This window comes from Rhinopithecus bieti, unplaced genomic scaffold, assembly GCF_001698545.2.
Source record: "Rhinopithecus bieti isolate Rb0 unplaced genomic scaffold, ASM169854v2 scaffold_56939, whole genome shotgun sequence".
NCBI lineage: Eukaryota > Metazoa > Chordata > Mammalia > Primates > Cercopithecidae > Rhinopithecus > Rhinopithecus bieti.
This window is the reverse complement of record NW_016822085.1, coordinates 191,668-218,842: the sequence shown is the minus strand read 5'-3', so window position 1 is coordinate 218,842 and position 27,175 is coordinate 191,668. Positions and strand designations below refer to the sequence as shown.

Below are 27,175 nucleotides of genomic sequence, written 5' to 3'. Positions count from 1 at the left end.
TTTATTCTTTCTATTTAGGAAGGATAACAAATTAAAATATAACTTTTTATATTAAACTTCCAAGTTTTGAGGGGACAAACATGAAATCCAGAATGTGTAAAATCAAATTAGATACTGAATGTCATTTTGTTACCAAAGTCCTCCAGATGGTATCAGCTGTTCAAGAAGACACATTTTGGAAGTGTCGGGAAGGTAGGGTCAAGAATGGCAGTGTGGTCACCATCCTAGCATTAACTGCTGGGCAACAGAATAACTATGCTCTTACAACACAGTGTTCAGGAGCAAGGACAGAGGCTTCATGAAGCCAGGAATTTTACACATTCTGTCCAAGAATCCTGAAAACAACTGCTGTCTGAGGTACCCCAGCTGCCCACCCACGTACTCAGTTCACACTTCCCTTGTCCCTCCTTCTCCTATTCTCCCCTTTCACTTATTTTTCAAATTTGTTTTGGTGACTAAATAAACTGCAAGTCCACAGAGATAAAATGAAAAAATAAAAGCCTAAAACTTAGGAGACAGAAAAGCCAGACATATTTTAATTTAATCCTCTGGGAAGGAATTTAGGTCTGGGGATTACTGAACTGAGTTATGAAAAAGTGAACTTGAAAGTGGGGAGTACTACAGACATAGTAGAGATTCTCCAGTATTAGTATGTGTAAGAATGACTTTGAGAAATATCTTAAGATTCAGATACCCAGACCCCACTTTGCTCTCATTCTGATTTAAATGGTTGGAGAATGCCTAGGAATCTGCATTGTAAACAAATCCACAGGTGATTTTTTTTTTTTTTTTAATCTGCCTGTGCTGCCCAGGGGCAGGAACCATGTCCTCCTAGTCATGGACTTATCCTCTGCACCCAGTACAAAGGCTGGCAGAGAGCAGGCACCAGGTCAGGGCAGAGGGAGACTCATAGGCACTAGTGCAATTATTATAAGCATAAAGATATTGAAATGAGGAGAATGTCCAATGTGAAGGGGGGAATGAGATCTGGATTCCAAGGGAAGACAGGAGAAGGTGTGGTAAGGAGAAGGAAATAAGCCCGTCCCCCAGGGCAAAAAGCTGGGACCAGTGAAGCGACAGAGATCACTCTGACTGAGAGTTGGTTACGGAGATCAGAGGAAAGGAAGAGGAGACAGTGGAGGGCTGTGAAATCTGGTCAGTCCAGTCTAGACTCTTGTTTTTGACAGAGCATATGTGCACTTTGCGATCAGAGATTGGGAAACCCATTTGACCACCACTGCATTAAAACAAATGAGCAGCCCCAAACATATCAAGAAAAAAAGATGTTTTGTTTGGGGCAGAAAAATCCATCATCTGCTGCGGCAAATTAAAACACAGGAGGTAGTTAGTAGATAAAATGTTCATTCTTTAAGGAAGAATAATAACTTTATCAATAATAACCTACCTTGTGCTGGATACTATCCTGATTATTTCATTTAATCCTCAACTTCCTGAAGGTTCTAAGATTACTCTGTTTATTCCCTTCAAAGCATTTGATCGCCTTTAGTAGTTATCTTGTTTGTTTCTTTACTGCTTATCATCTGCCTTGCCCATGGCAATTTAAACTCCTTGAGGGCAGGATCCTTACCTGTCCTGATGCTACACCCCTCTCTGAGCACAACACCAGGCGTATAGTATGCACCAAATATTTATCAAGAGAATATCCTAATACCTACTTGTTTTACAAATGAAGATCCTTGCTCATGCTTGCTTCAGCAACACATATACTAAAACTGGAAGATCCTTGCTCATTTTAATTTGTTCTACCCTAGTATTTAAAATGTTTGAGTGTTTACACTGAGGCAGTGCTACACATTCTCATGGCTTTGCTGTTGCTGTTCCAGTGGTAGAAGGGCTGCTCTCAGCCCAGAGCCCAGATCTCTTTCTAAACAGCAGAACCTGTCCCTTTTCTGTTTTAAAATCCAAGTCCCTATACATGACTATTTGAATAATCCCATGCTCCCCTCGCCCACCCCGCCACCCTCTCCATGTGCACCTTTCCCTTTAGGAGAGCTTAACAAATTCACCCAACTCCCCTTCCTTATGGAGTTTTCCATGATCCCTGTAATATTTTCCTTGGGTTGCCATAAAAAAGCATTGCAAACTCGGTAGCTGAAAACAGCAACAACAACAAAAAACAATAACTTATTATCTCATATTTCTGGAAGCTGAAAATCCAAATCAAGATGTCAGCAGAGCCATGCTCTCTCTGAAGGATTTAGGGAAGTATCTGTTTCATGCCTTTCTCTTAACTTCTGATATTTGCCAACACCCTTGTTGTTCCTTGGCTTGTAGCTACATAACTCCAACCTCTGTCCCCATCTCCACATGGCATTCGTCTCCCCAGGTAATTCTTATATGCACGGTCCTAAAACCATAACTTGGGAAATACCAGCTGGACTATCAGCTGCAGGAGTGTATGGTAAAGGATATAGATCATTAGAATTGATGTAACTCTGTTTCTTATACATGAAATGGGAAAAAAAACATCACACCATTACTGGGAGCAACATATCAGTTCTGACAGGGCTAGGCAAGCCATATGCTATTGTGAGATAAACTATTTTCTGGGGTATAGATGTGATGTGTAAAATACATGATTTCCTTCCTGCTGAGTAGGGCCTGAAGTTTCAAGACAGCCTGAAAGTCACACTCCCTTTTTACACTTTAATCCATGCAAAAACTCAAACTCTGAAGATTTCAGTAGCAAACTGTACAGTTATAGAGCATCAATATCATAGTGTAAATAAAAGATCTAAGGGCAGGGCTTGATGGAAGAAAGTGGAGAAAGCAAGTGGTAGCTTGAGGGCATGTGAACCAGTAAAAGGGAGGAATTTGCATTCTTAAAGAGTTGGAAAAGCAAAGAACTGACTCCCAGGAATTTGCCTAAGGCAAGCCCTGTGTGTGTAGATGGTGAACAGGTTACCTATTTTCAGCACACTAAATGATTTTCTGAAGTCAAGGAGAGGGGCTAGTCCCTAAAGTCGTGAATAGCTGTTTACTTATAGTAACTCTTAACGTTCCTATTTTTTAGTATTTCTCAAACTTCTCTCATTCACATACTACCCTCGTTACCGTGGTGATGGGGAGGTGGGGACAGGATCCTTGCTCCCAGAGCTCCCAAGATGGTGGTGGACCACTTCCAAGATGCTGGCAAGCCTCGTGTTCTCTGACCTGGGGTTCTTGGCCTCACGAATTCCAAAGAATGGAATCTTGGGCCATGCGGTGAGTGTTATAGCTCTATTAAAGCCGTGGGTCACGGAAGAGAACCGTGGAATCCAGTGACTAGTGTTCAGCTTAATTAGGAGGAACCCGGGCGCTTAGCCAATGCAGGAACAACGGCAAGCCTTAGCGCCACTGGGAGCAGCAATGGGCGCCTTCGCTGGATCAGCAGCACAGTGGACACCCTAGCGGGATGGAAGTTAGAGGTGGGTCTGCGACCAGGGCAAACAGCAGTGGTGGATGGTGAGCAAAACCTCAGCTCAAGCGGTAACAAACACGGACCAGAAGAGAGTGCAGTTGCAAGATTTAATAGAGTGAAAACAGAGCTCCCATACAAAGGGAGGGGACCCAAAGAGGGTAGCTGTTGCTGGCTCCAATGTCAGGGTTTATATCCCTGTCATTGTCTCTCCCCCTGTTTTTGCCTAATTAGCATTTTACTGAGCTCTCTTTACTACCTGATTGGTCAGGTGTGAGCTAAGTTGCAAGCCCCTGTTTAAAGGTGGACACGGTCACCTTCCAGCTAGGCTTAGGGATTCTTAGTCGGCCTAGGAAATTTAGCTAGTCCTGTCTCTCACCCTCATGGTTTTAGCCATTTCCGTATAACGCCTGCACTAGGTTTATTGATATTTTTCTTTAAATGTATTCCAGTTTTCTTTATCGGTTTTGTGGTAAAAGGGAATTTTTATATTATTGTTCTTTGAAAACCAGCACTACTTACATAAACACAAGGTCAATGTAACATAAGCACAATGACAACAAGAACATGTTATTAAATGTCCCTGGACACCGCTGCTTTCTGAAGATGCTGACCCTAAGGCCCTCTGTTGATTTGATGAAAATGGAGATTGGCATGTGCTGGTACAATTTTAACATGCCTCTTTTTCCCAAACGATGCTTCCTCTTTGATGTAGTCAGGAGAATTGAAAGAGAATCAAGAAAGAATTGGTGTTTCTGCTAAGTTATTTCATGTCAATATCCTGTTTCTGTGGCATCTTGCATTACTTGGAATAACCCACACTTTGGGAAATACAGTCAGGTCATCTTTGCTAACACTGGGAGGCCTCTTTCCTTTAAATGCTTGGCTTCTTCTCTAATTTGAACAAAGAGTAACTCACAAGAGTTCCATGAAACTGCTTTATAAACACACCAAGGTCTGAAAAATAACAGGCTTTAAGGAAAAATATCTCATATGTGAGAAATACCTCCGTGAATGAGTATTAACTAAATATTTTATGTGGGACAGGGTGTAAACTAAAAATCTGTCATGTTGCATCGTGTTTTACTCTGTGATATATCTAAAAAGCCCATGCATCTAGAATTGGGAGTATGAGCTTTGCTTTCCTTTCAATTTATCTTTGCAGAATTTCGGCTCACTTCCACTGAAACCCAATGGGTTATAAATAAAAGTGCCCAATTAACCAAGAGGTTTTTCAGTATTTGGCATATCTATCAGTTGGTGTTTGTCTACTTATTTGCAAGAATGTAGTGTAGAAGTTAAAAGTTCAGGCTTCCGTGACAGAAAGATGTGGGACTAAATATGCCACTTACTACCCATGTTAATGAAACAAAACTGGTTACCTAACTTCTCAAAACTAATTTCTTCATATAAAATAGAAACCATAATGTCTAATCGCACAGGGTTGTTGTATTCATTCACTTAAAAATAAAACAAAATGGAACAAAAATACCTGGAATATGTAAGTGAAATTGCACAGGCCCTGGCATGCTATGGGCACTTTTTATTGTCATTTTAAGTATGATGATGGGGATAATGATGGTATTGATGATTCTGACTAACATTTTATGGTAGAAGGAAAAATAATATTCTCGAATCTATGTGATACAGAGACTAGTATTTCACCAGAAACCCCTCTGTATGTTTAATCCAGGAAGTCTTCATTTATGGTTTGAAACCTCTAAGAAATTTCTACTGAAAATAAGTAAGATACTTATAAGATTTTATGTTATGAAAGTGTGTTTTTTTCTGTTTTATGACTCAGATTGAAAATTTTCTTGCATGAAAACATATCTGTTAAATTCATATTTTTGAAATAAAGGGAATCATGTTTTACATATCATACGTCACCCATTTCAAGGGTACAATCCATTGATTTTTAGCAAATTTACCAAGTCATGCAACCATTACCATAAATCAGTTTGAGAACATTTTATCACCACAGTAAGATTTCTTATGCACATTTACTGTTATCCCCAGCTCCTCTTCCTTCCCAAGCAGCCACTAATCTGATTTCCATCTCTATAGATTTTTCCTTTTCTGGAAATTCTTATAAATGGAATCATTCACTATTCTTTTGCATCCAGCTTTCACTTAGCATAATGCTTTTGAGGTTCATCTGTTAAGGGAAAGGGGTCCAGATCCAGACCCTAAGAGAGGGTTCTTGAATCTCTTGCAAGAAAGAATTCAGGACGAATCCATAGGGTAAAGTGAAAGCAAGTTTATTAGGAAAGTAATGGAATAAAAAGAATGGCTACTCCATAGACAGAGCAACCTCGAGGGCTGATTTTTATGGTTATTTCTTGATGATATACTACACAAGCGATGGACTATTCATGCCTCCCCTTTTTAGACAATATAGGGTAACTTCCTGACATTGCCATGGCATCTGTAAACTGTCATGGCGCTGGTGGGAGTGTAGCAGTGAGGACAACCAGAGGTCAGTCTCCCCATCTTGGTTCTGGTGGGGTTTGGCCAGCCTCTTTACTGCAATCTGTTTTATCAGCAGGGTCTTTATGACCTGTATCTTGTGCTGACTTCTCATATCTTATCCTGTGACTTAGAATACCTTAATCATCTGGGAATACAGTCCAGTAAGTTTCAGCCTCATTTTACCCAGCCCCTCTTCTAGATGGAGTTGCTCTGGTTCACATGCCTCTGACACATCCATGTCATAACATGTATCAGTAGTTTGTTCCTTTTTATTGAAGAGTAGAATTTCATTTTGTCGATATACTACATTTTGTTTATTCATCTGTCAGTTGGTAGACATTGATGTTGTTCCTACTTTTGGGCTATTATCAATAAGATTTCTGTGATTCATGTACAAGTTTTTGTGTAGAGATATGTTTAATTTCTTTTGGGACTATTCCTAGAATTGGAATTGCTGGGTCATATCCATGTTTAACATTTGAGGAACTGTTAAACTGTTTTCCCAAAAGGCTGAACCATCTGATATTTCCAACAGCAATGTATGAGGGTTATGATTTTTTATTCTACCCACTCTAGTGGGTATGAAATGACCTTTTATTTTAGTTTTTGATTTGCAATTTCCAAGTGACTAGTGATGTGGAACCTTGTTTTTTCATGTGCTTATGAGCTATTCTTTACTTTTTATGAGCCATTCTAAAAGTAACTAGAGGCTTAGTTACTGAATCTCTAAATCATAGTGTAAGACAGCAATTAGAAGGATTTTCTGGTGTATACAGTTGAGTCGGCAAGTTATTGCCAAATCAATCAAGTCCGCACAAAACTTGTTCCTTCTCTGAATACTTCAACAACCTTATATTCCAACATGGAAGTATTCTTAACATATTGGACTTGATGATACCACCCTTATCATTAATATGTATATATAAATTGAGGGGAACAGATAAAAAGTTTTAAAAGAATCCAAATTACTCTTTAGAAGGCATATGGTTTTAAAATATTTGATTTTTCTGATTGTTTTGATAATTCATGTTAAGGAAATGGTTACAAAGTCTCTAAGGAATTAATAGTAATGTTCTGGGAATATCAGTTTAGGGTTGAGATAAACATCTATGCTATCATGGGAACACACATTTACATACCCAAGAGGACATCACTGTGGATATTCATTGAAAACTGTGTTCATAAAGTAAAATACATAGAACTAGAAGATGTACTCGAAGAAGGTGGAGGATTTTGTGAACCTTAATTATCTGTTTTATCTCTAATGTATGATATAATGTAGGCATTCAAGAATAGAATAATGTCTGATATAATGTAGGTATTCATTAAATATTCAAAGAATAAATCAATACTAGGAGTATATTTTGAATGTCATTGTTGAATGAAAAAATGCCCGTATTTCTGATATCTCAGGAAGTAGAAAACTCAAGTGCTTGTTTCTATAGATTACAATTTAGGAAGCTTGAAAATTATCATGCTGAAAAATAATTTCTAAACTTCTGTTGGAATTTAACTTTTGTCAAGTAAGGCAAAATGCCTGCCTGGGTCAGTGTACAAAGTCATAGTCCCATTTATGAATGGGTTCAAAATTTCATAAAACACCACAGTTCTAAGTCAGGACCAGTACCTTTATTTGTTTTCTGCTTCTGCAATGTTGTCGTGAATATCGATGCACTATACTTCCAAAGTAAACTAGATTTTGATTTATAACAAAGCAATAATAACAAAAACCAAACCAGAATAAAACAAAAAAACTTGCCTCTTCTCAATTAAATTTGTTTCATCACTCTTTCTTTCCTCACTCTGACCCCTCTTACAAAGTAGTCCAAACAGAAAACACTAATATAAGAAACATCTGACATGTAGTGACAAAGGATCCCTCTAGCAAAGCTCACGACTGCGTTTTAATGTGAGAGCCACAGGAAAGACATAACTGGATTCTTTTAAAGCTTTTTATGTGTTCCCCTCAATTTATACATACATATTAATAAACTAGTATGGTATCGTCCAGTCCAATACACTAATCCTTCCATGTTGGAATAAAAGATTGTTGAAGTATTCAGAGAAGGGACAAGTTTTGTGTGAACTTGAATGATTTTGGCAATAACCTGTTGACTCAACTGCACATATCAGAAATCTTTTTAATTTCCCTGTTACAATATGAGTTAGAGATTCAACTGTGTAAAAACTAGGCCTCTAGTTACTCATCTCTTGTATGAAGCACAAGGACTTGTTTACTTTATTTATTTTTATTGGAAGAAAATATATTTTCTAGAAAAGAATATGTGTTTTCATTGTTTATCCCCGAATTAGATAATCATAATTTTCTTGTAGTGAATATGGCAGGAAATGAGTGACATGCAGTAAGGTCATTGTTGGGGACACATTAATAAGTTACTTTCTAGCTTTCATTAGCTAGAAAATTATTTGCGATGTTTGGCTGTATTTTATTTTTTATTTTAAAATGGAAATATTAAAGTATATATAATATGGCTTTTAAATGCTGTTAGAGAATACACACACACACACGCACACATGCACACACACACACACATTTAAGCATAAATGTACCCCTCAGCATGAAAACACCAATAATGCTTCTCTTGGGAAGTCCTTGGTTACATAATCTAAAGTCTCTCCAATTATGAGAAAAATTGTTGAATGTATTATGAAGATTGCATTTCCTTTGTTTCTTCTGAAACTCCATCTGCAGAGCTTAGTGAAGGGAAAAAGATGTAGGCAGGCAAAATACAATGGCGAAGTAACTAAATACTGCCAAAACTTCTCTATTTTTGCTATGCCAAGTTCATTAACATTTTGCCAAAACTTTTAAAACCATATGAAACTGAAATTACAACCCATTGCTCTTCAAGTCCTAGGTTCAGCTGAAGCAAGAAAGTGCTGTGTGATGAAGTCTCAGGCATATATTAATACATTTACTAATAATGAAAAGACATGAAATTGGAACAGCCATGTAAACTCTCAATGAAAAAATACTATTAAGGGTTTGTGTATCAGGAATCAAAGGTTAGGAAAATAGTGTAACCCAGCTTAGCAAAAAATCAAAACTCATTATCTATAGAATCTAATTAGATTACTGCATCATTATAGTGCACCTAGAGATTGTGCATTATTTCATTGACTTCTAGAGTAATTCCTGGGAGAAATGTGAGGTGAGCAAGAAGTTCACCTCTCTCAAACTAGTCGTGTAACCTATTGTATGGTGGATAGTATAGTATATAGTATGGGTGCTATTTGTTAAGTATAACAATAAAATTTCTACAAATGTGTTTTCTTGTTGTATCTCTTACAGTGAGTAGGTTATATCCACCTGAAAATAGGCCACCTGAATTGGCGATATCTACCAATCTTTTAAATCATTCTTGCATTCCCTAGTATATATGTTATACTTTGTGAATTTAGAAAGTCACGTTCCACAGAGCAGTCAGAGAAGAAGTTAATGTGTGGATACTACTTCAGTATGACTCCCAATCTAAATCTAGAATGTCTGTGTTTATTAAAAGTCTTAAGCAGACTAATTACTTTGTCCACTGGTAACTACAGATACTCTGTGGGACCTCAAGGCTTTAGCTTTCTCCTGGGACAAGTATAGACAAATGCAATGAAGATCTACGGACACTGAGAAGAGAACAACATCCCACAGGAGATTTGATTGATTTTCTTCATACCATAAAACTGTTTGGATATGTTTACAATAATTCTACAATGAACAAAATATATATGTATCTGTATGTATGTACATTTATGTGTGTAATGTGTGTATGCACACACATTTATAGTAGAATCTCTGTAGTTTGCAAACAAACTATCATATCTTTATCATTGTTTATTTCAAATGTCAATACTTGTTCTAAATAATTATACAGATCATTGATATGACTAGGATTTGAGTTTAATAGAAAAGTCTTTGTGGGCTCGTTGACTTTAGATTTAATTGCTTTGGGAGAAAGTTAATGGGTTTTTTTGTAATTTGGGGAAATATTAGTGTCATTTGCAGTATGAGATGTATTGTGTGCATTTGAATGTTACTTCTAAGCTAAATTTGGATATAAGATTGAATCTTGGGTCTAAAATCAGTAAAGCTGGAGGGACATATTGAGTCATCTTAATAGCTGTGTTGATTTATTTCATAACTGACAGCACTTAAGGTTTTAATTAGGTTTTGTGCTTGTTGCAGCTGAATGCATATGTTGTACAAAGTAGCCTGTTTAAAAGAATTTCATACTGATGTAATTATTGTTTTAGGAAAACTTTTCTGTGCGTTCTACATCAAGCCTTGTAAGTGTCTCGATCCTGCTAACTTTCCTTTTTTGATTAAAACACCTTGGTACTGTAATAGAAAATGTCAGAATTTATTTTATTCTTTAGTCTAAATTTTGATTTACATAGACACATTAGAATATGTCTAATTCTAAAGTGAATTGATTTTCTCAAACATATTCAAACTAAATGACAACAACTCTAATGACTAATTTATAAAATAAGTGTGTGTTTTTTGTGGCATACATATTTGTTTATTTATGCTTAAACAATTGCCCTTTGCATTCAAATTGTATTCAAAAGCTATACAACAATTCATTTTGTTGTTATTTATATTTAGTACTGATGTTTACCACTTATATGTGTTTTTTAAGGGAGTTAGAGGTAGGAGGACAGTCTTGATATCGGGAAAACTAGTTAATATGGTATTGCGTTAGTGGAGGTGAGTAATACAAACTAGAACTTAAGCAGTGTCAGTAAGAGTGCCAAAGAAGGCATGGATTCATAAGCTATTATGTCAGAATATATGTGAACCAGGCATTTGTATTTTTTTTTTTAAACTTCCCAGGTAATTCCAACATACTGCTCAGTCAGAGAATCACCAATCGCTGTCAGATTTAGAGTCTTGGGAATAGTCAAATTTAGTTTGACTTTTAGGTTTCTTGCTTGTTTGTGTAAATGGTGATGCCATTCATTGTGAAAAAAAAAAATCCTAAAGCGGAACAATTTTACACAAGGGGAGATTTTTCTGTTGTTGCCAGTCAATTTTGTTCACGTGAAGTTCAAATATGTGTGAAACATCTAAGAATTCAGTGGAAAGGCCTGATACAGAGATAGATATTATGTAGTCTTGTAGCAAAGTGATAGTGGAACTCATGGATTAATCCAAAGAGTGTGCAGGTCATCCGAGAAAACAATACCACTTAGAGGCCAGCAGAGGAAGAGCTAACTAGTAAGGAATGGTGGTCAGAGAAGAGGCAAGGAGGTGGAAGGGAAAGGCAAATAAGGTGTCAAAGAAACATTGAAATAGAGACTTACTCATGGGAAATATTAGTCAGAAATAGAAAATGAATAAATATCTATAATTTTTTTCAGTTAGGGAGTTAGCTACTTTCTTTTTGAGGAGTCTATTGTTTAGAAGCACCAAACTCGGATTGCTCAAAGTAATCTCTATCTTACAGCTATACTACAAGGTGTTTTATATTTATTTGTTTATTATTATCTTATATATGTAAAGAGAGTGATTTGTGTACGTGTGTGTGTGTGTACTCACATGCACGTGCTTGCACATATGGGATGTTGGAGTGAATGTACATTAAGCGGTCAAATATTATTTTTACACGATAATCTAGCATTGAAAGGGAGAAGTCTCTACACACATGCCTCTATACACAGAAGTAATTCTAGAGGGAGGAAAGAAAAGATCGATGTGACAGTTTGGTAAAGCTGGGCACTGTATTAGTCTGTTTTCATGCTGCTGATAAAGACATACCGAGACTGCGCAATTTACGAAAGAAAGAGGTTTCATGGAGAACTCACAGTTCCATATGGCTGGGGAAGCCTCACAATCATGGCAGAAGGCAAGGAGGAGCAAGTCACGTCTTACGTGGATGGCAGCAGGCAAAGAGAGAGCTTGTGCAGGCAGACTCCCCATTTTTTAAAACCGTCAGATCTCATGAGACCCATTCACTATCATGAGAACAGCACAGGAAAGACCCACCCCCATGATTTGATCATCTCCCACTGGGTCCCTCCCACAACACGCGGGAATTATGAGAGCTACAAGATGAGATTTGGGTGGGGACACAGGGCCAAACCATATCAGGCACTATATCCCCACCAACATTCTTTCCACCACGTCTTCCACTGGGGAATACTGGAGAGACAAATACGTAACTAGGAGGCTCCCACGGATGCTAGAAGTGTCCAGATTTAAACTGGTGACCATTACCCATTGGAACTTCCTCCTTTCTTTGGAGTTTTCCACTCCCAATCCATGTTCTATATCAGTGTTTCTCAATATTGGCTGCATAAGAGAATAAAATATCAATGCCAAAGCTTTAATCCAGATCAATTATACTAGAATGTATAAAACCTAGTCAACAATTATTAGAAAACGTTTTCAGTTAATTCCAGGATGCAGCCAAGGTTGTGAATCTTTGTGTTCTGTATCACATTGGTTTATCTGACAGTGTTTCCATAAATTCACATTAACTGAAAGCATGTTTCTGTTTTTGCAATAACATTTCATTACCTAGTACTCTGACAGTACCATCAACAGTTTTATAGACAAGCTCACCAAAAGTAGACTTGGGGGTTGTTTTAGTCAATTCAAACTGTCGTAATAAAATACTGTAGACTGGTAGCTTAAACAACAGAAACTTCTTATTTCACAGTTCCGGAAATCGGAAATCTAAGATCGGGGTGTTAATATGGTTGTACTCTGGTGAAGGCTGTCTTCTTGGCTTGCAGATAACTGTCTTCTGACTGGATTCTTGGACAAGGGGAGAGAGAAAGAGCAAGCTCTTTAGTGTCTCATTTTATAAAAGCCCTAATCCCATCAGGCCAGGGCCCCACCCTCATGAACTCATCAAACCCTAATTACCTCCCCGAGCTGTAACTCCAAGTACCATTACATTAGAAGTTAGGGCTTCGATGTACGAAGAGGATAGGGGGATATTCAGACCATAGCAGGTATCATGCAGTTCTCTGCCATCAGCAGCTTTAAACCAGGAGAATTCTACTGGGACAAGCACTAGTTCAATGTAGTCCGGCACTTAGCCTGGAGGTGAAACAGTCCTTTGGCTTTGTATATAATTCAGTGGTGACATTTATGTAGCTGTGCAATAAGCCATGACAGGTTTAACTAGATTCTAGTTTCACTGCTGAAAAGTGCATCAGTTTTGACAGATACATAGAAAAATAAGTTTGAACGGAACCAGACTTTTTAAAGAGATGTTGAATTTAGTCTGGAGCTGCTTAGTATCTTTGGAATTGCCTTTCTGTGTCCTGGTGAACTCAGCAGGCAAAGCAGAGTATTGCTTAAGCAAGACCATTTGGTGGTAGCATTCATGTTGGAAGTTACTGCCAAATGCTTTCAGTCTCATGGATGTTCTCCCTGGAGGCTGATGGATATGACATTATTATTTTTTAATTCTAAGTGAATTTTAGATCATCTCATTGTGCTTGTTGCTGATAAGTTCACAATATCTTTAATAACTTCCTGTGTAGGTGCATTGCAAATTCATTCTATTCAGTTAAACCAAGGGATTATACTGTATTCTCTGCATAGTATTCGGAGTGAAAAATTCCCATTTCTAATTTTGAGACTTAAATGTTACAAGGTTTTGTCTATGTAATATTATACTTGTAATTATGGTGGCATTTGGATTTATCAGTGTGTGTAAGTATGTTTATGAGGAAAGGAGGAATGGAGATGGACGATGAGCAAGGAGGGATTCTTGTCAGACTCCTTTATCCTTGTTCAGATTAATAAGAGGCCTATATTGCACCTAGGTGTTAAGTAGGACAGATAATTTCCAGGAAATATAAAGAACATTCTTCAGATCACATGCTTGGCAGGAACTCAGTAGTCAGAATATACAGAAAGTGTTATGAAGTAGAGAAAAATGAGACATGGTATGGAAAAGTGAGAAATATAAACTCAAAGGCAGAAAAAAGGGTCTATGTTGTTCATTTATTTTTCACCTACCATGTAGCATGAGGCTGTGCACATCACAGGTGTTCAGAAACTGCTTGGTGAGTGAATGAGTGATCTCGGAAGGATCAAAGTAGACCGATGAGAATACAAAATTAGGTCAATCATAGGAAGCCTCATGGAATTCTCCCTTTAAGTTTGTAAAAAAGCAATAATCAGGAGGAAACAGGATTCAGACATAAAGTCCAAGTACAATATAAGTTGTGAACAAAACCCATACGTTGCTCAATTAAGGGACATATGCTACAAAGCTCCTCCTAGTCTGATGGCTCTTTCACTCAGATCTTTGGGCGTATCTCGTGCTGCCTTTTTCCTACCTCTGGATATAACGTGCTTGATTACATATCTTACCTTCTGAAAAGGCTCTACTACCAGCTGAGTGAAAGGGACTTGAGTCTGTATAATGACTTTATATTAGCAAACAGTTTTGAACTTCTACCGTTAAAAGACAGGATTACAACAAATCTAGTTTTGCAGATCTTCATTGACTTCTTTTGTGATTCTAGAATCTAGCAGCAGTTTGGGACAAAATGGTTGGAATGTTCCACCCTACCACATGTGCAGGTTATATTTACAGGATGAGAAAAAGAAGTAACCTACGGAAAACAGAAGCGAAGTACAGAGACAGCCCCATTACATGGTTTACATCTCATACATGGTTTGAACAGCTGCCTGTGATTGACTGAAACTCAGCTGTTTATTCCTCGTTAGGCTTTCACTTTGTTTCTGGTAATGAGTTAGGTTGCAATTAGGAACTTGTAGGGAGGACTCCTTGGGCGAATTTCAATTTTATTTAACATACCAGAGAGCATGACTCTAAAGCACCTCGTATCTCAGTGATTAGCCAAAAATAATTTTTGTCTATGCAGTTTCCTGTTGAAGTATCCCAAATGGGGTTAATAGCAGAACCTACTCATGGGCCTTCAGTGAGGCCCTGATGTGTGCAGATGTGTTGTTGTTATTAGGTGAAGAATTTTTATTATCCATTGGATATAGACTTTTGCCACAATGCAATCACTTCACTTCACTTTGGTGAAGACTGAGATGTATTTCTCTGAGACAAAGATGGCACTTTCTTTTAGGTACACTGGGCAATTAGCACATAATATTGATATCTAATTAATTGGTTACACATATTAAAGTAGATATTAATTTGGCAAAGTCGTGGATTTTCAATAGGAGATAGAAGGCTAGAGAGTGAGATTGACAGGGTTGCTATTTTGTAGACTGAACATACAAAGATATTTTTCAGAGAAGCACCAGATTTCCCCATTGTAATGGGTAGCCTGACAATTAGGGCATGTGACTGAGAACCTCTTAAAGTGAATCAGAGCTGGAAAAATACGTTAGATTCTGTCCAGAAAGGATTATTTTCTTCAGTGAGAAAGGACAAAGCAAAATGAAAACTCTAGAAAATGCTGAAGTCTCTATTTCTACAGGGTAACCTGAGTTTAAAAGCCAACAAAAGAGAGTCATAAATTTTAAATTTTAGGCTTTAAGCAAAAGTTAATAACCTTCGTTAATCAAAAAATATATAGAATTGTTCATTTTTTTCTTCATCATTTCTATATAATTAGCTATGTTCATATATACTATAATGTTAGAAAGCCCCTGTAATGTATCACTTCTGGGAAGAAATAAAATAATCATCCCACTCCACCTTTTACCTTGATTCATGTCTCAAATATTTCTATTCTTGGAACATTACTGCAGCTTTGGCGCTAAGACAATTGCTGGTAGAGGAAGAATGATTCTGTGGCCCTTCATCCTTCACAATTTTTACACCATCCCATTGTCTAACTTTGCAATCTCGCCATCTAGTGTTCAAAGGTTCTCAATACCATAGTTTATAAAATGCTTCACTTCATTAAAAGCAAAACAGAGTAAGTGCTAAGGGAGTAGAGTAAGTGCTAAGGGAGTTCCCTTAAAAACAGTGTGTTTGGGAACAGTCAATGTAATAAATAGATCATCAATGACACTTTAAAGCAGATTTCTTGTTAAATATGTTTCTTGTTTATCATTATTGTCTCATTTATTTATAGTATTTATTTATAACTATTTGATATCTTCTGTTTATATAGTCATGAAATTATATATAACATACTCTGTATATTGAAATATATACTTATTTATTTTATATTTTATTTTTATATTCTTCTATCTTTGTACTACCTGTAACTAACAAAATTGTCATTGACTCTGAAGGCAAACAAATCTGAGTCATGATGGTAGATTGGGTTAGAGTGGAATCAAAAGGAAATAGTTTATTGGAATATTTGACTCCTGTGCCTATCCTGCCCCAGGCTGTGTTTTTTTTACTACTAATGACTGTCCCTTCGAGGGGTAGATATAGCAAGAAAAACACAGAAGGCTTTGATGCACATGAAATACGGTGGCTTGTCAGAAAACAAACAAAAATACTAGTGTCTTCCTTGTCTTACCATTGAGACTACTTTAGGTATGTCTTTTAAAAATGATTTTTTTGGAATTTAGTTTTAGGAATTAATGAGTTGATTGCAGTTTTCAAGATGTCCTGGAAACATGATTTCTATTTTCTTTACAAGGTTTTAAGATAACCTCTTCTGTAGTGTTTATCAGTTCAGAATTTTAGAAAGAAAAATATGTATTTATTTAATTATCAAGAAGATACAATTAACTAGTTAAAACAAGCCCTTTCAGATAACCTCCATCATTTTAACATCTATAAAACAGTTAACAATATGCCTGTTCTGAGAGACTCCAATGTCAAAATGGAAAACCTCAGCCCTTACCCTGAAGAAGGTGAAGTCCTATGGTCCATGAGGTTGCTGCCTACTGCTCAGACCTTACCTATTTCCATTCTGGGCTCTGACCTTCTTAGCCTTTGTCAATTCTGCAAGGACAGGAGACTTCCTCCCACTTTAGGCTCTCTTTCTCCCTTGCTTTGATCAGAAATGCCTTCTTCTGTCCTTAGACACCCTTCAGATCTTGGCTCAAACATCATTTTCTCAGAGAAGCCCTCAAAACCCTGTCTTGAGGGTTTTGCAATAATAAAAAAGATGGTATGCAATAATTTTCCATATTTCCACTCACCTTATTTTGTAATCACATAATTGTCTTATTATCAGCTTAATATCTGCTGTCTTGACTAGACTACAAGTCGTGAGCTGGCTGGAATAATACCTCTTTTATTTAAACCCCTAAGGTCCTAGCCCCTGTGTTTCCTATAATATCCATTAGGAGTAGATGTGCAGTAAATAGCTGATGAAATCAACCCATGGGATTTCACAGGTTTGAAACTGAGAACTGAGAAGCCCATTGTCTCAGCTCATATAATTTTGTAAAGTCGGCTCTGCTTCCATGCCACCACTGGGATAAGAGAATATTCACTGAGGCAGGAAACCCCACTGCCTGCATCCCAACTTTTCAGAGCACACCTCTCTGTGGACATGTCACTTCCTGCAGCACAGCTTGGGAGTGAGGTAAAGAATTCCCTGGATTGTTCGCTACCACTCTTCTCGGTTCACAGGAATCAACTCTCCTTTCACACTTTTGCTTATTCTCCCTGGAGATACAAAACAAAATGACTTCCCCACACAAATAAAACTCTATTCTTCCTGTCTTTGCTATCATCCATCTTCATGGATTAACAGGAAATATAAGATACAGAAGATAAAATATAAATTAATATTTTAGTAAGTTTTTTAGTAAGTTATCTTGCCACTCACACTCAGCAGAGGATACAAATAAATTATTCAAGTTATGTAAAGGACATTAAGTTTTATTGTTTATTTTATAGCATTTTCTTCTTTTCTAGAACACTCTAAGGATTCCCAGCTATCTTAGAATATTAGACAAACAATTATGCTTAGAATCAATCATTTTCAAAATGAGCTCTGTTAAAAATTTATGGCATGTCACACTAAGCTTCAAGTATCTATAGGCAAACACCAACACTTTCTCAAAAATGAGTCCAACATTTTGAGAGATGAGCGGGAATTTAGTAATTCATTTTGATATTGAATATACACATACACCCATCTATAGATTTGGTATTTTTTGTAAATTTTATTACAGTATATTTTATTTCAGATCTAATATATTCTCATTGTTTTCTTAAGTTAACACCTTTGCTTACCATCAAATACACAAAAAGAAAAATGCTTGAATGTTCAAACTACACTGAGGATTCTTTAATATTTTTTATTTTTATGGGTATGTAGTCAGTGTGTATATTTATGGGGTACATGAGATATTGTGATACAGGCCTATAATGTGTAATAATCACATCAGGGTAAATGGGCTGTGTATCATCTCACACATTCATCATTTCCTTGTGTTATAAACGTTCTAATTATACTGTTTTAGTTATTTTTAAAGGTACAATAAATTATTGTTGACTGCAGTCACCCTGTTGTGCTATCAAATACTAGAACTTATACATTCTACCTTGCTATATTTTGTACCCATTCACCATCCCCACTCCCACCCCACCCACACACACATACACTTATCCCTCCCAGCCTCTGTTAGCCATCATTCCACCTTTACACTGAGGATTCTATAGATCTTTCTAGGCCTTCTTCTCCCCACCTAATAGGCATCACATAAATGAGTGCTCTCTAAAAACTGGGTTGATTAATTCAATTGCCAACTTGGATGGAATTCTAACTCTTGGACTCTTGAAAAAATAAATAGAATGGTATGAAGTTTACTCCAAAGAATATCTTCACACTTCTGTCTCCACAGCAACACAGATGTACACACGGTGGCATCACTTCTTAAGCTGTACCTCCGAGAACTTCCAGAACCAGTTATTCCTTATGGGAAATATGAAGATTTTTTGTCATGTGCCAAACTCCTCAGCAAGGAAGAGGAAGCAGTAAGTTGATGCATTTGTTTCCAAATAAGCTTTCGTTTGGAATTTTTATGTGTGTTCTTAGTCTTAAATCTGTAAATTTCCATTGCCCTATCCCAGTGTGTTGGGGTCCGCGTGTTTCCTAAACAAATGAATGAACACACAAGACAACACAAGACAAGACAAACATGGCGGCCGCCCTGAACGACATGCTCCGCTTTATTTTATACAGTCGTTTGTGGAATGTTACCAAGTCACAAGACACATTGTTGTTTTCTGACCTTTCCCTGACTTTCTGGATTTTCAAGATGTTTACACATAAACAAGCCCCCAGGGTCTGCTGTTTGCAGCTGGCTCCTATCCGGAACGCCCTGCTTCGTTTGCAAGAGCAGGACTTATCCGGAACATCTTGTTTGCGAGCATGTAGTCCTCTACACCAGTGTTATTCTCCACTATCCTTTGTATTGACCTCACACACACTGAGACTTTCCAAATACAGCTCAAGTACCATTTCTGATCCCCTCTCTGATCAAAAAAAGAAATATGGCTGAATAAATTAAATCAGCACAACTTGCCACTTTATTTCCCTAAATGGTAAATGCAATGCTATGTCAGGCCACACATCACACAAAAAAAGTGACTGCTGTGTCTCATAATCTTTTAATTGTGTGAACCCAAACCACTTCAAACAGTGGCTTGTATACAAAATCCTACCTACTGCTGTTTCTTTAAACAGATTTGGTAAGGTATAATTTTTATACTATACAATTGCCCATTTAAAATGTATGATTCAGTGTTTTTTAGTATATTCTCAGAGTTGTGCAACTCTGAGATATTAGATTATCACTGAAATCTAATTTTAGAATATTTGCAATATTTTTATTGCCTCAAAATAAACCTCATACCCTCTCTTAATTCTGCTTTTTCCCCAGTTCTTGGCAACTACTAATCTATTTTCTGTCCCTATAGATTTGCCTATTCTGGACATTCCTTATAAATGGAATCATTCAATGTGTGTGTGTGTGTGTGTGTGTGTGTGCGCGCGCGCGTGCACGATTGGCTTCTTTCACTGTTTTCAAAGTTTACTCACGTTGTGCCACTTATTAGTGTTTCATTCATTTTAATTCTAAACAATATTCCATTATTCATCCATTCATCGGACAGACGTGTGGGTTTTTTTTATTTCATTATTTGGCCATTATGAATAATGTTGTTGTGAACATCCATGTACAAAGTTTTGCATGGACCTATGTTTTTATTTCTCTTGAGTATATACCTAGAAGGTAGAATTGTTGGGCCATATGTAACTCTGTGTTTTTCAAAAGGCCTCCATCATTTTACATTCCCATCAGCAATGAGTGCAGATTCTGATTTCTTCAAATCTTTGCCATCGTTTGTTACCTGTCTTTTTTATCCTAGCCATCCTAACATGAGTAAAGTCGTCTCATTGAAGGTTGAATGACATTTCCCTGATGGCTAATGATGCTGAACATCTTTTCATATACTTATTGGATATTAGTATATTTTCTTTGGAGAAATATCTATTCCGATTATTTCCCCATTTTCAATTGGGTTATTTGCCTTATTATTAATAGTATTGAGTTGTAAGCGTTTATATAGTTTAGATATATGTCCCTTATAAATATGATTTTTAAGTATTTTCTCACATTCTGCGCATTGTCTCTTCATTTTATTGATGGTGTCCTTTGAAACACAAAAGTTGTACATTTTGATGAAATCAAATTTATCTGTTTTTAATCATTTGTGGTTTTGTGTCATATCTAAGAAGACTTTGCTTAATACAAGGTCACAAAGAGTTACTCCTATATTTTCTTCTAAGACTTCTATAGCTTCAGCTTTTACATTTAGAACTATGATTCACTTTGAGTTCATTTTTGTTTTTGGTGTGAAGAAAAGAACAAACTTAATTCTTCTTCATGTGGATATACAATTGTCCCAGCACCATTTGTTAAAAGACTATTCTTTCCCCATTAGATTTTCTTGGCACTCATGTCAAAACTGCTGCCTATATATATATATATTATATATATATAATATATATATTATATATATAATATATTAAATATATATATAAATAGTTTTTTTTTAATCATATTAAGTTATATGGTACAAATATAAGTATATTGCTCGCATATAATATTTTAATTATGAAATATAATTATATAAAGTTATATTAAAATATACATTTTTTCATATATATATTTTTGAGATGGATTCTCACTCTGTCACCCAGGCTCCAGTGCAGTGGTGCGATCTCAGCTCACTGCAAGCTCCGCCTCCTGGGTTCGCCATTCTCCTGCATCCGCCTCCCAAGTAGCTGGGACTACAGGTGCCTGCCACCACTCCCAGCTAAAATTTTTTTTTATATATATATATTTTTAGTAGAGATGGGATTTCACCCTGTTAGCCAGCATGGTCTTGATCTCCTGACCTCATGATCGGCCCACCTCAGCCTCCCAAAGTGCTGGGATTACAGGCATGAGCCACCGCACCCGGCCTAACTGCTGCCTGTTTTTATAAATGCAGTTTTATTCCATTTGTTAAATGATATTGTCTGTGGCTGCTTTTGCACTACAACAGAAGAGTTGAGTGGTTGCAAACAGAGACCATTTGCCCCATAAAGCCTCAAATATTTACTATCTGGATCTTTATGGGCAGAAGAAGAAAGCAAATTACATTATCTATTGGCTTTTCTGGTATCATTTACATTTTAGGGGAAGTCATACAATGAAAAGAACCAAATAAATTAGTCCCTTGTGAAATTTCCAGAAAGATCACGTTTTTCAATAATCCTCCCTCCCCAAATGATGTATCCTAAACATGACCAGCTCTGAGAGACTTTCGTCAGTAGATGTGTTTATCTATGATCTACACGTGCTAAAACTGGGAAGGATGCTCACTACATAGTTTACTTTTCTTCAAATAATATTACTAATAAATGAGCTTATCTTCTCTTTTCAGTCAATTGCGAACAAATGTTAAAAATGATAAACAGCTTCATTTGAATCTGTTTCTTCACAAACAGTACTTACGGAGATATTTTAAATGCTTGTACATATTTGAAAACATTTCTAAAATATTCACTGTGATAGTGGTAAGTGCTCAGGACAAGATCTTTCACTGATAACATGTGAAACTAATTTTTTTAAAAAATTGTATGGCCATTTCCACTTGCTTTAGTTCTAAGGTGAACATGTAGAAAGATAATATTTATTTTCTTCTTTGTACTCAGGGTGTTAAGGAATTAGCAAAGCAGGTGAAGAGTTTGCCAGTGGTAAATTACAACCTCCTCAAGTATATTTGCAGGTAAGAACTGTCCTAACGACGAATGTAAACAAGACAAGACATATTTAGCCTGATCCTAATTTGTGTTTGACAATGAACAAAATCACTCAACTACTTTGAGCCCTAGTGTTGGCCTCTATAAAATTAAAAGGTTGGACAAGGTGATCTCAAAGGCTTCTTTGAGCATTAAATTGCTTGATTTTGAAATTTAATGTTTCTGAAGTTTCTCTTATCTCTACATACTAAAGATATGTTGTTCTGAACATCAATCAAGTTGTTTGTACTGTTTCAGGAGTGGCGTTGTTTAGGAAAAGAAGCATGCCACCTTGGCATGAGAAAGATCTGCATGGGAGCCAAGATTGTGCCATTGACTAATTGCCTGTCTTTATGCAATTCTCTTATTCTTTCTGAGTCTCAGGGTCCTAATAGGTAAAATGGTAATTAAAACACGTATTTCACATAGTTGTTTTAAAAATTGAATTATATTTTAAATGATTAATATATAGTAAGCATTCAATAAATGTTATTTTCTTTCCATTTCTCTCCCATCTCAGGTTTCATCAAAAAGACATTTGTAACTGAATTCTGTTAGAAAAGTAATTGTGCCTGAAAAATGTACCTCTCAATGTATAACTCAAGGCCTCAAATGGGATATGCCATGTATGTGCCCCTGTTTAAGGAACCAAATATGCAAAATTGAAATAGTATAAATTTAAATAGAGAGTGATGATTGGCACTACAAGTCACTGCAGTGTGTCTTACATGATAGCTTCCCAGTCCATTTTAAAATAAAATTCAAAGTTTTAATTGAGTGCAGTGCAGCATTTATGTATGTGTTTGGTGTTATGATTAGATAAGTGTTCAACAGACTGGGAACTATGAAGTCTAAGACTAATATCAGACATTTTGCTGTTAATTGTCAATGTAACTGAGTAGAAATTCCAAATCCTCCCACAATAAGTTCCTCTAGTGATAGTTATACTTAGAAGCAAACAGGACCTTGGGTTCCAGAATTTGAAAAAGCAGGAAATTATGCCACTGATAGCTTAGATTTATTAATATGGAAGCTTATAATCCAAAGATTTTGAACTATTTCAAGTTATTCTAGTGGGTGAGACAGAGATTACATTCTCCTTAAGTAAAAGGGATGAAAACGTTTATTTGGAACCATATTGTAAGTCTTTATCTCCACAATAGAAATGCCTAACCTCGCTTGAAAGATTTAAGCAGATTTTTAATTTCAAGTATTTTAAATAAGAAATGCTAGTTTGACATTTTGCCTTCAATATTACTGTAGTTTAGGCTGTTTCACAGTAGTGAATGTGTGGAAATAGGCACCTTTTTAAAAAGTCATGATATAGTAGTGAAGGGTACGGCCTCTGGTGTCACATCCTCTGGTGGGCTCAAATCTTCGCTTTGCCCCTTACTAACTCTGTCTTTGGAGAAGATCCCCCTTCTGGTACCACATGACTCTCATCTGTAAAACAGAGACAGTAATGGTACCCACTTCAGAGAGATGCTTTGAGAATTTAATAAATTAACACCATGACTGACACATACTAGTACTATATAAATATGTTATTTTAATTTTTCATTACTTCCTCTTTATCTCATCAGTACAATTAGCAAGCCATGAAATTATAACTCTTTTATAAATGAAGAGGAGGTGGGGAATGAAGAAATGCTGAAAGATTATGAAAACAATCTCTCCTACTATTTCATGCCTCTTATTTTTTAGTACCTAATATATAGAAACAGTTTGCATTTGCAATGTTTTATATCATTAGAACTGTGTTTTAATTTCTACTGTATTTTATCTTTCTCTCTCTCTCTCTCTCTCTCTCTCTCTTTTTTTTCCCAAGAGAGAGTTTCACTCTTGTCCCCCAGGCTGGAGTGCAATGGTGCAATCTTGGCTCACTGCAACCTGCACCTCCCGAGTTCAAGTGATTCTCCTGCTTCAGCCTCCCAAGTAGCTGGGATTACAGGCGCCCGCCACTGTGCCCAGCTAGATTTTTTATTTTTTTTATTAGAGATGGGGTTTCACCACGTGTTGGCCAGGCTGGTCTCGAACTCCTGACCTCAAGTGATCCACCTACCTTGGCCTCCCAAAGTGCTGGGATTATAGGTGTGAGCCACCATGCCCGGCCTGTATTTTATCCCATTTCTTAATATACTATAATTTTGAAGCTCACAAATTACTCTACAAAGAGGGTTAATTCCTCTTCTCTAAAATAAGGCATCCTACTAGCTGATCTTATCTACAGTCCTCTAATTGAATATAGATACAAATTATTACTTTATTAAGGGATTAGAAGGGAATCAACATTGTTGACTCTCAAGTCCCTGTTAATATTGTTCAAACACACCTGTTCCTTTGATTGACAGAGGAAATCAAAGCAGGCCAGGCCAAGACAGATAGTTGATATGATACATAAAGTTTGATCCCTCCTAATTTGCAATATGTTTGAATGAGAGATGTGTGAACATCCAAATAATTCTGTCTCCATAGTCATCTTTGAACATACTTTAGTTTGTAAATTTTCTAATGATTGATTTTTCTTCCACTGGCAAATTTGATCCCATTGTATTTCGATCATATGCTTATACTCCATAGGTTCTTGGATGAAGTACAGTCCTACTCGGGAGTTAACAAAATGAGTGTGCAGAATTTGGCAACTGTCTTCGGTCCTAACATCCTGCGCCCCAAAGTGGAAGATCCTTTGACTATCATGGAGGGTAAGTAAATGATTGTCTTATACCCTCATCAAAAGAAGAAGCAATTATCTCTTCATTGGCCAGAATCTACTCACCTCTGAGCAAACCAAGGTAATAAATGAATACATGGCAACTCCATTTATTAACTGAAGTTCTTTAAATGTAAAACCTTTCTTTGAAGAGTCAGGTATTTTTTGTTTGTGTTTACTAAACATAATATGTATTAAATGCCTCTTCAATAGCCTTACAAGAATAAATGAAACCTTCATAAATCATATGTAAAGTATTCAAGAACTGAAAAGCTACCTCACTTTGTGAGTTCAATACAATTTTCAGAAAATTCAAAAGTTATTATTTTCAATTAATATACATTTTATTAATTTTGATTTTATTTGACTGACTTAAAGAGGGAAAAATGTTTTTTTATAAGACAATGCTGCTTGTCTATTTGTAGGTTAAAACATGAAGGAATTTTTGTTATTCAAATTACAAAGTGTCTCAATTATTTTCAACAATGAACTGTAGTTTGTTTTTTTCTAGCAGGCCTAGGTGCTCTGTGTCATTAATAGCACCATTGTTTGCTGCAAACTGGACTAATTTATGATTTCAGAACTTAATAGGAAAAAGCGAAAGGGAACAATAATTATTTTTAGATTCACTCTGGGTTTATTTAGTCTAGAATAAAATGTCCCCCTCAGTCGCCTGGATTTTGCTACCTGATACTGTTCCTTCCTTAAAATTCCAATCTTTTCATTTCTTTGGATCTTGTGTATGAGAAAAAAAGCTTTTGCATGGCTGCCTACATCACTTCAGTTTAATTTCCTTTGTTAAACACCAAGGGCAATATAAGGTGAACATCAGATTTTTGGCAATGAGATAGTTCAGAAAACTTAATTTCTACCTGAACAGTCTAGCAGACATTAGAAAACATGAAATCTGAAGCTGCAAGAAGCTTGGAGATACATTGGTCCATTGTTTTTTGAAATCTTTATTATAAATTAAAATACATGCAATACATAAAACTACCACACACACACACACACGCACACACACACACACACACATACTCACATCTTAATGAATTATATAAAACAAGTACTCTAGAAATAACTATCTAGTTAAAAAAAATAGAACTTTTCCAGGCATCCCCAAAACTCTTCCTGTGTCCTGACCCAATCCCAGCGTCTGTCATCCTAATATCCAGACTTTTATAGCAATTTCTGTGTGTTTCTTTGTAGTTTTATCACCCAAATGGACTTCCCAGATATTACATTTAAGTTTTCTATTCCTTTACTTGATAGCTTTTAATAATTTTTTAATATACAGCATCCCCTATAACTTGCCATTTGAAAAATCATGTTATTTCACTTGCAGAGTTCCCCATAGTCTGAATTTGTTGATTCATGGTGAAATGTAATATATTAATAGTTCTCTGCTCTCTGCATTTTCTACAAGTTAGGGCCTGGATAAAATCCATGTTTTATCTTCTTGGCATGACCTTTGATTGTGTTGTGCCCTTTAATCAGGAGACACATAATGTCACTTTATCTCTCTTTTTGTGAACTTAACAAAATTCCTAAAACTATTAATTCGCTGGAAGCTGAAATGCTGATATTGTAATTATGTGTTTTTTTCAACTCATTATTGTGGTAAAACACACGTAACATAAAATGTATCATCTTAACCATTTCAAGTTCACAGTTCAGTAGCATTCAGTACCTTTACATTGTCTTGCAACCATCACCACGATCCGTCTCCAGAGCTGTTTTTACGTTACAAAACTGAAATTCCCTACCCATTAAACATGAACTCCCCTTTCTCTCTCCCCCAGGCCCTGGCAACTACCCTTCTGCTTTCAGTTTCTATGAATTTGTCTACTCTAGGTACCTCATATACCCGTTATCATAGTGTATTTGTCTTGTTGTGACTGGTTTATTTCACTTAGCATAATGTCCTCAAGGTTCACCCATATGGCAATATTTTAATTTTAATTTTTATTTTATTTATTTATTTTTGAGACGGAGTCTCGCTCTGTCACCCGGGCTGGAGTGCAGTGGCCGGATCTCAGCTCACTGCAAGCTCCGCCTCCCAGGTTTACGCCATTCTCTTGCCTCAGCCTCCCGAGTAGCTGGGACTACAGGCGCCCACCACCTCGCCCGGCTAGTTTTTTTTTGTATTTTTTTTTTTTTTTTAGTAGAGACGGGGTTTCACCATGTTAGCCAGGATGGTCTCGATCTCCTGACCTCGTGATCTGCCCGTCTCGGCCTCCCAAAGTGCTGGGATTACAGGCTTTGGCCACCGCGCCCGTCCTATTTTAATTTTTAAGTTAGTAATTGGAACGCTTTTAAAAATTTCTCTTCATCTACTACTTAGGAACCCAATGGTAACTTTAAAAGGCAAGATAAATGCTACTTGAGTCTTTCCCTTT

General features: G+C 36.5%; 1 protein-coding gene across 3 annotated transcripts in view; it reads left to right on the top strand.

The window, feature by feature from the left end:
- Positions 1-27,175, top strand: part of ARHGAP24 (Rho GTPase activating protein 24) — a 75,119-nt gene that overhangs the window by 26,526 nt on the left and 21,418 nt on the right. For all 3 annotated transcript variants that reach the window (XM_017860796.1, XM_017860795.1, XM_017860797.1), the window contains exons 3-5: positions 18,618-18,750; positions 21,980-22,053; positions 24,647-24,768. In XM_017860796.1, coding sequence (XP_017716285.1) covers positions 18,618-18,750; positions 21,980-22,053; positions 24,647-24,768 — 329 coding nt within the window. The remainder of the gene's footprint in view (positions 1-18,617; positions 18,751-21,979; positions 22,054-24,646; positions 24,769-27,175) is intronic.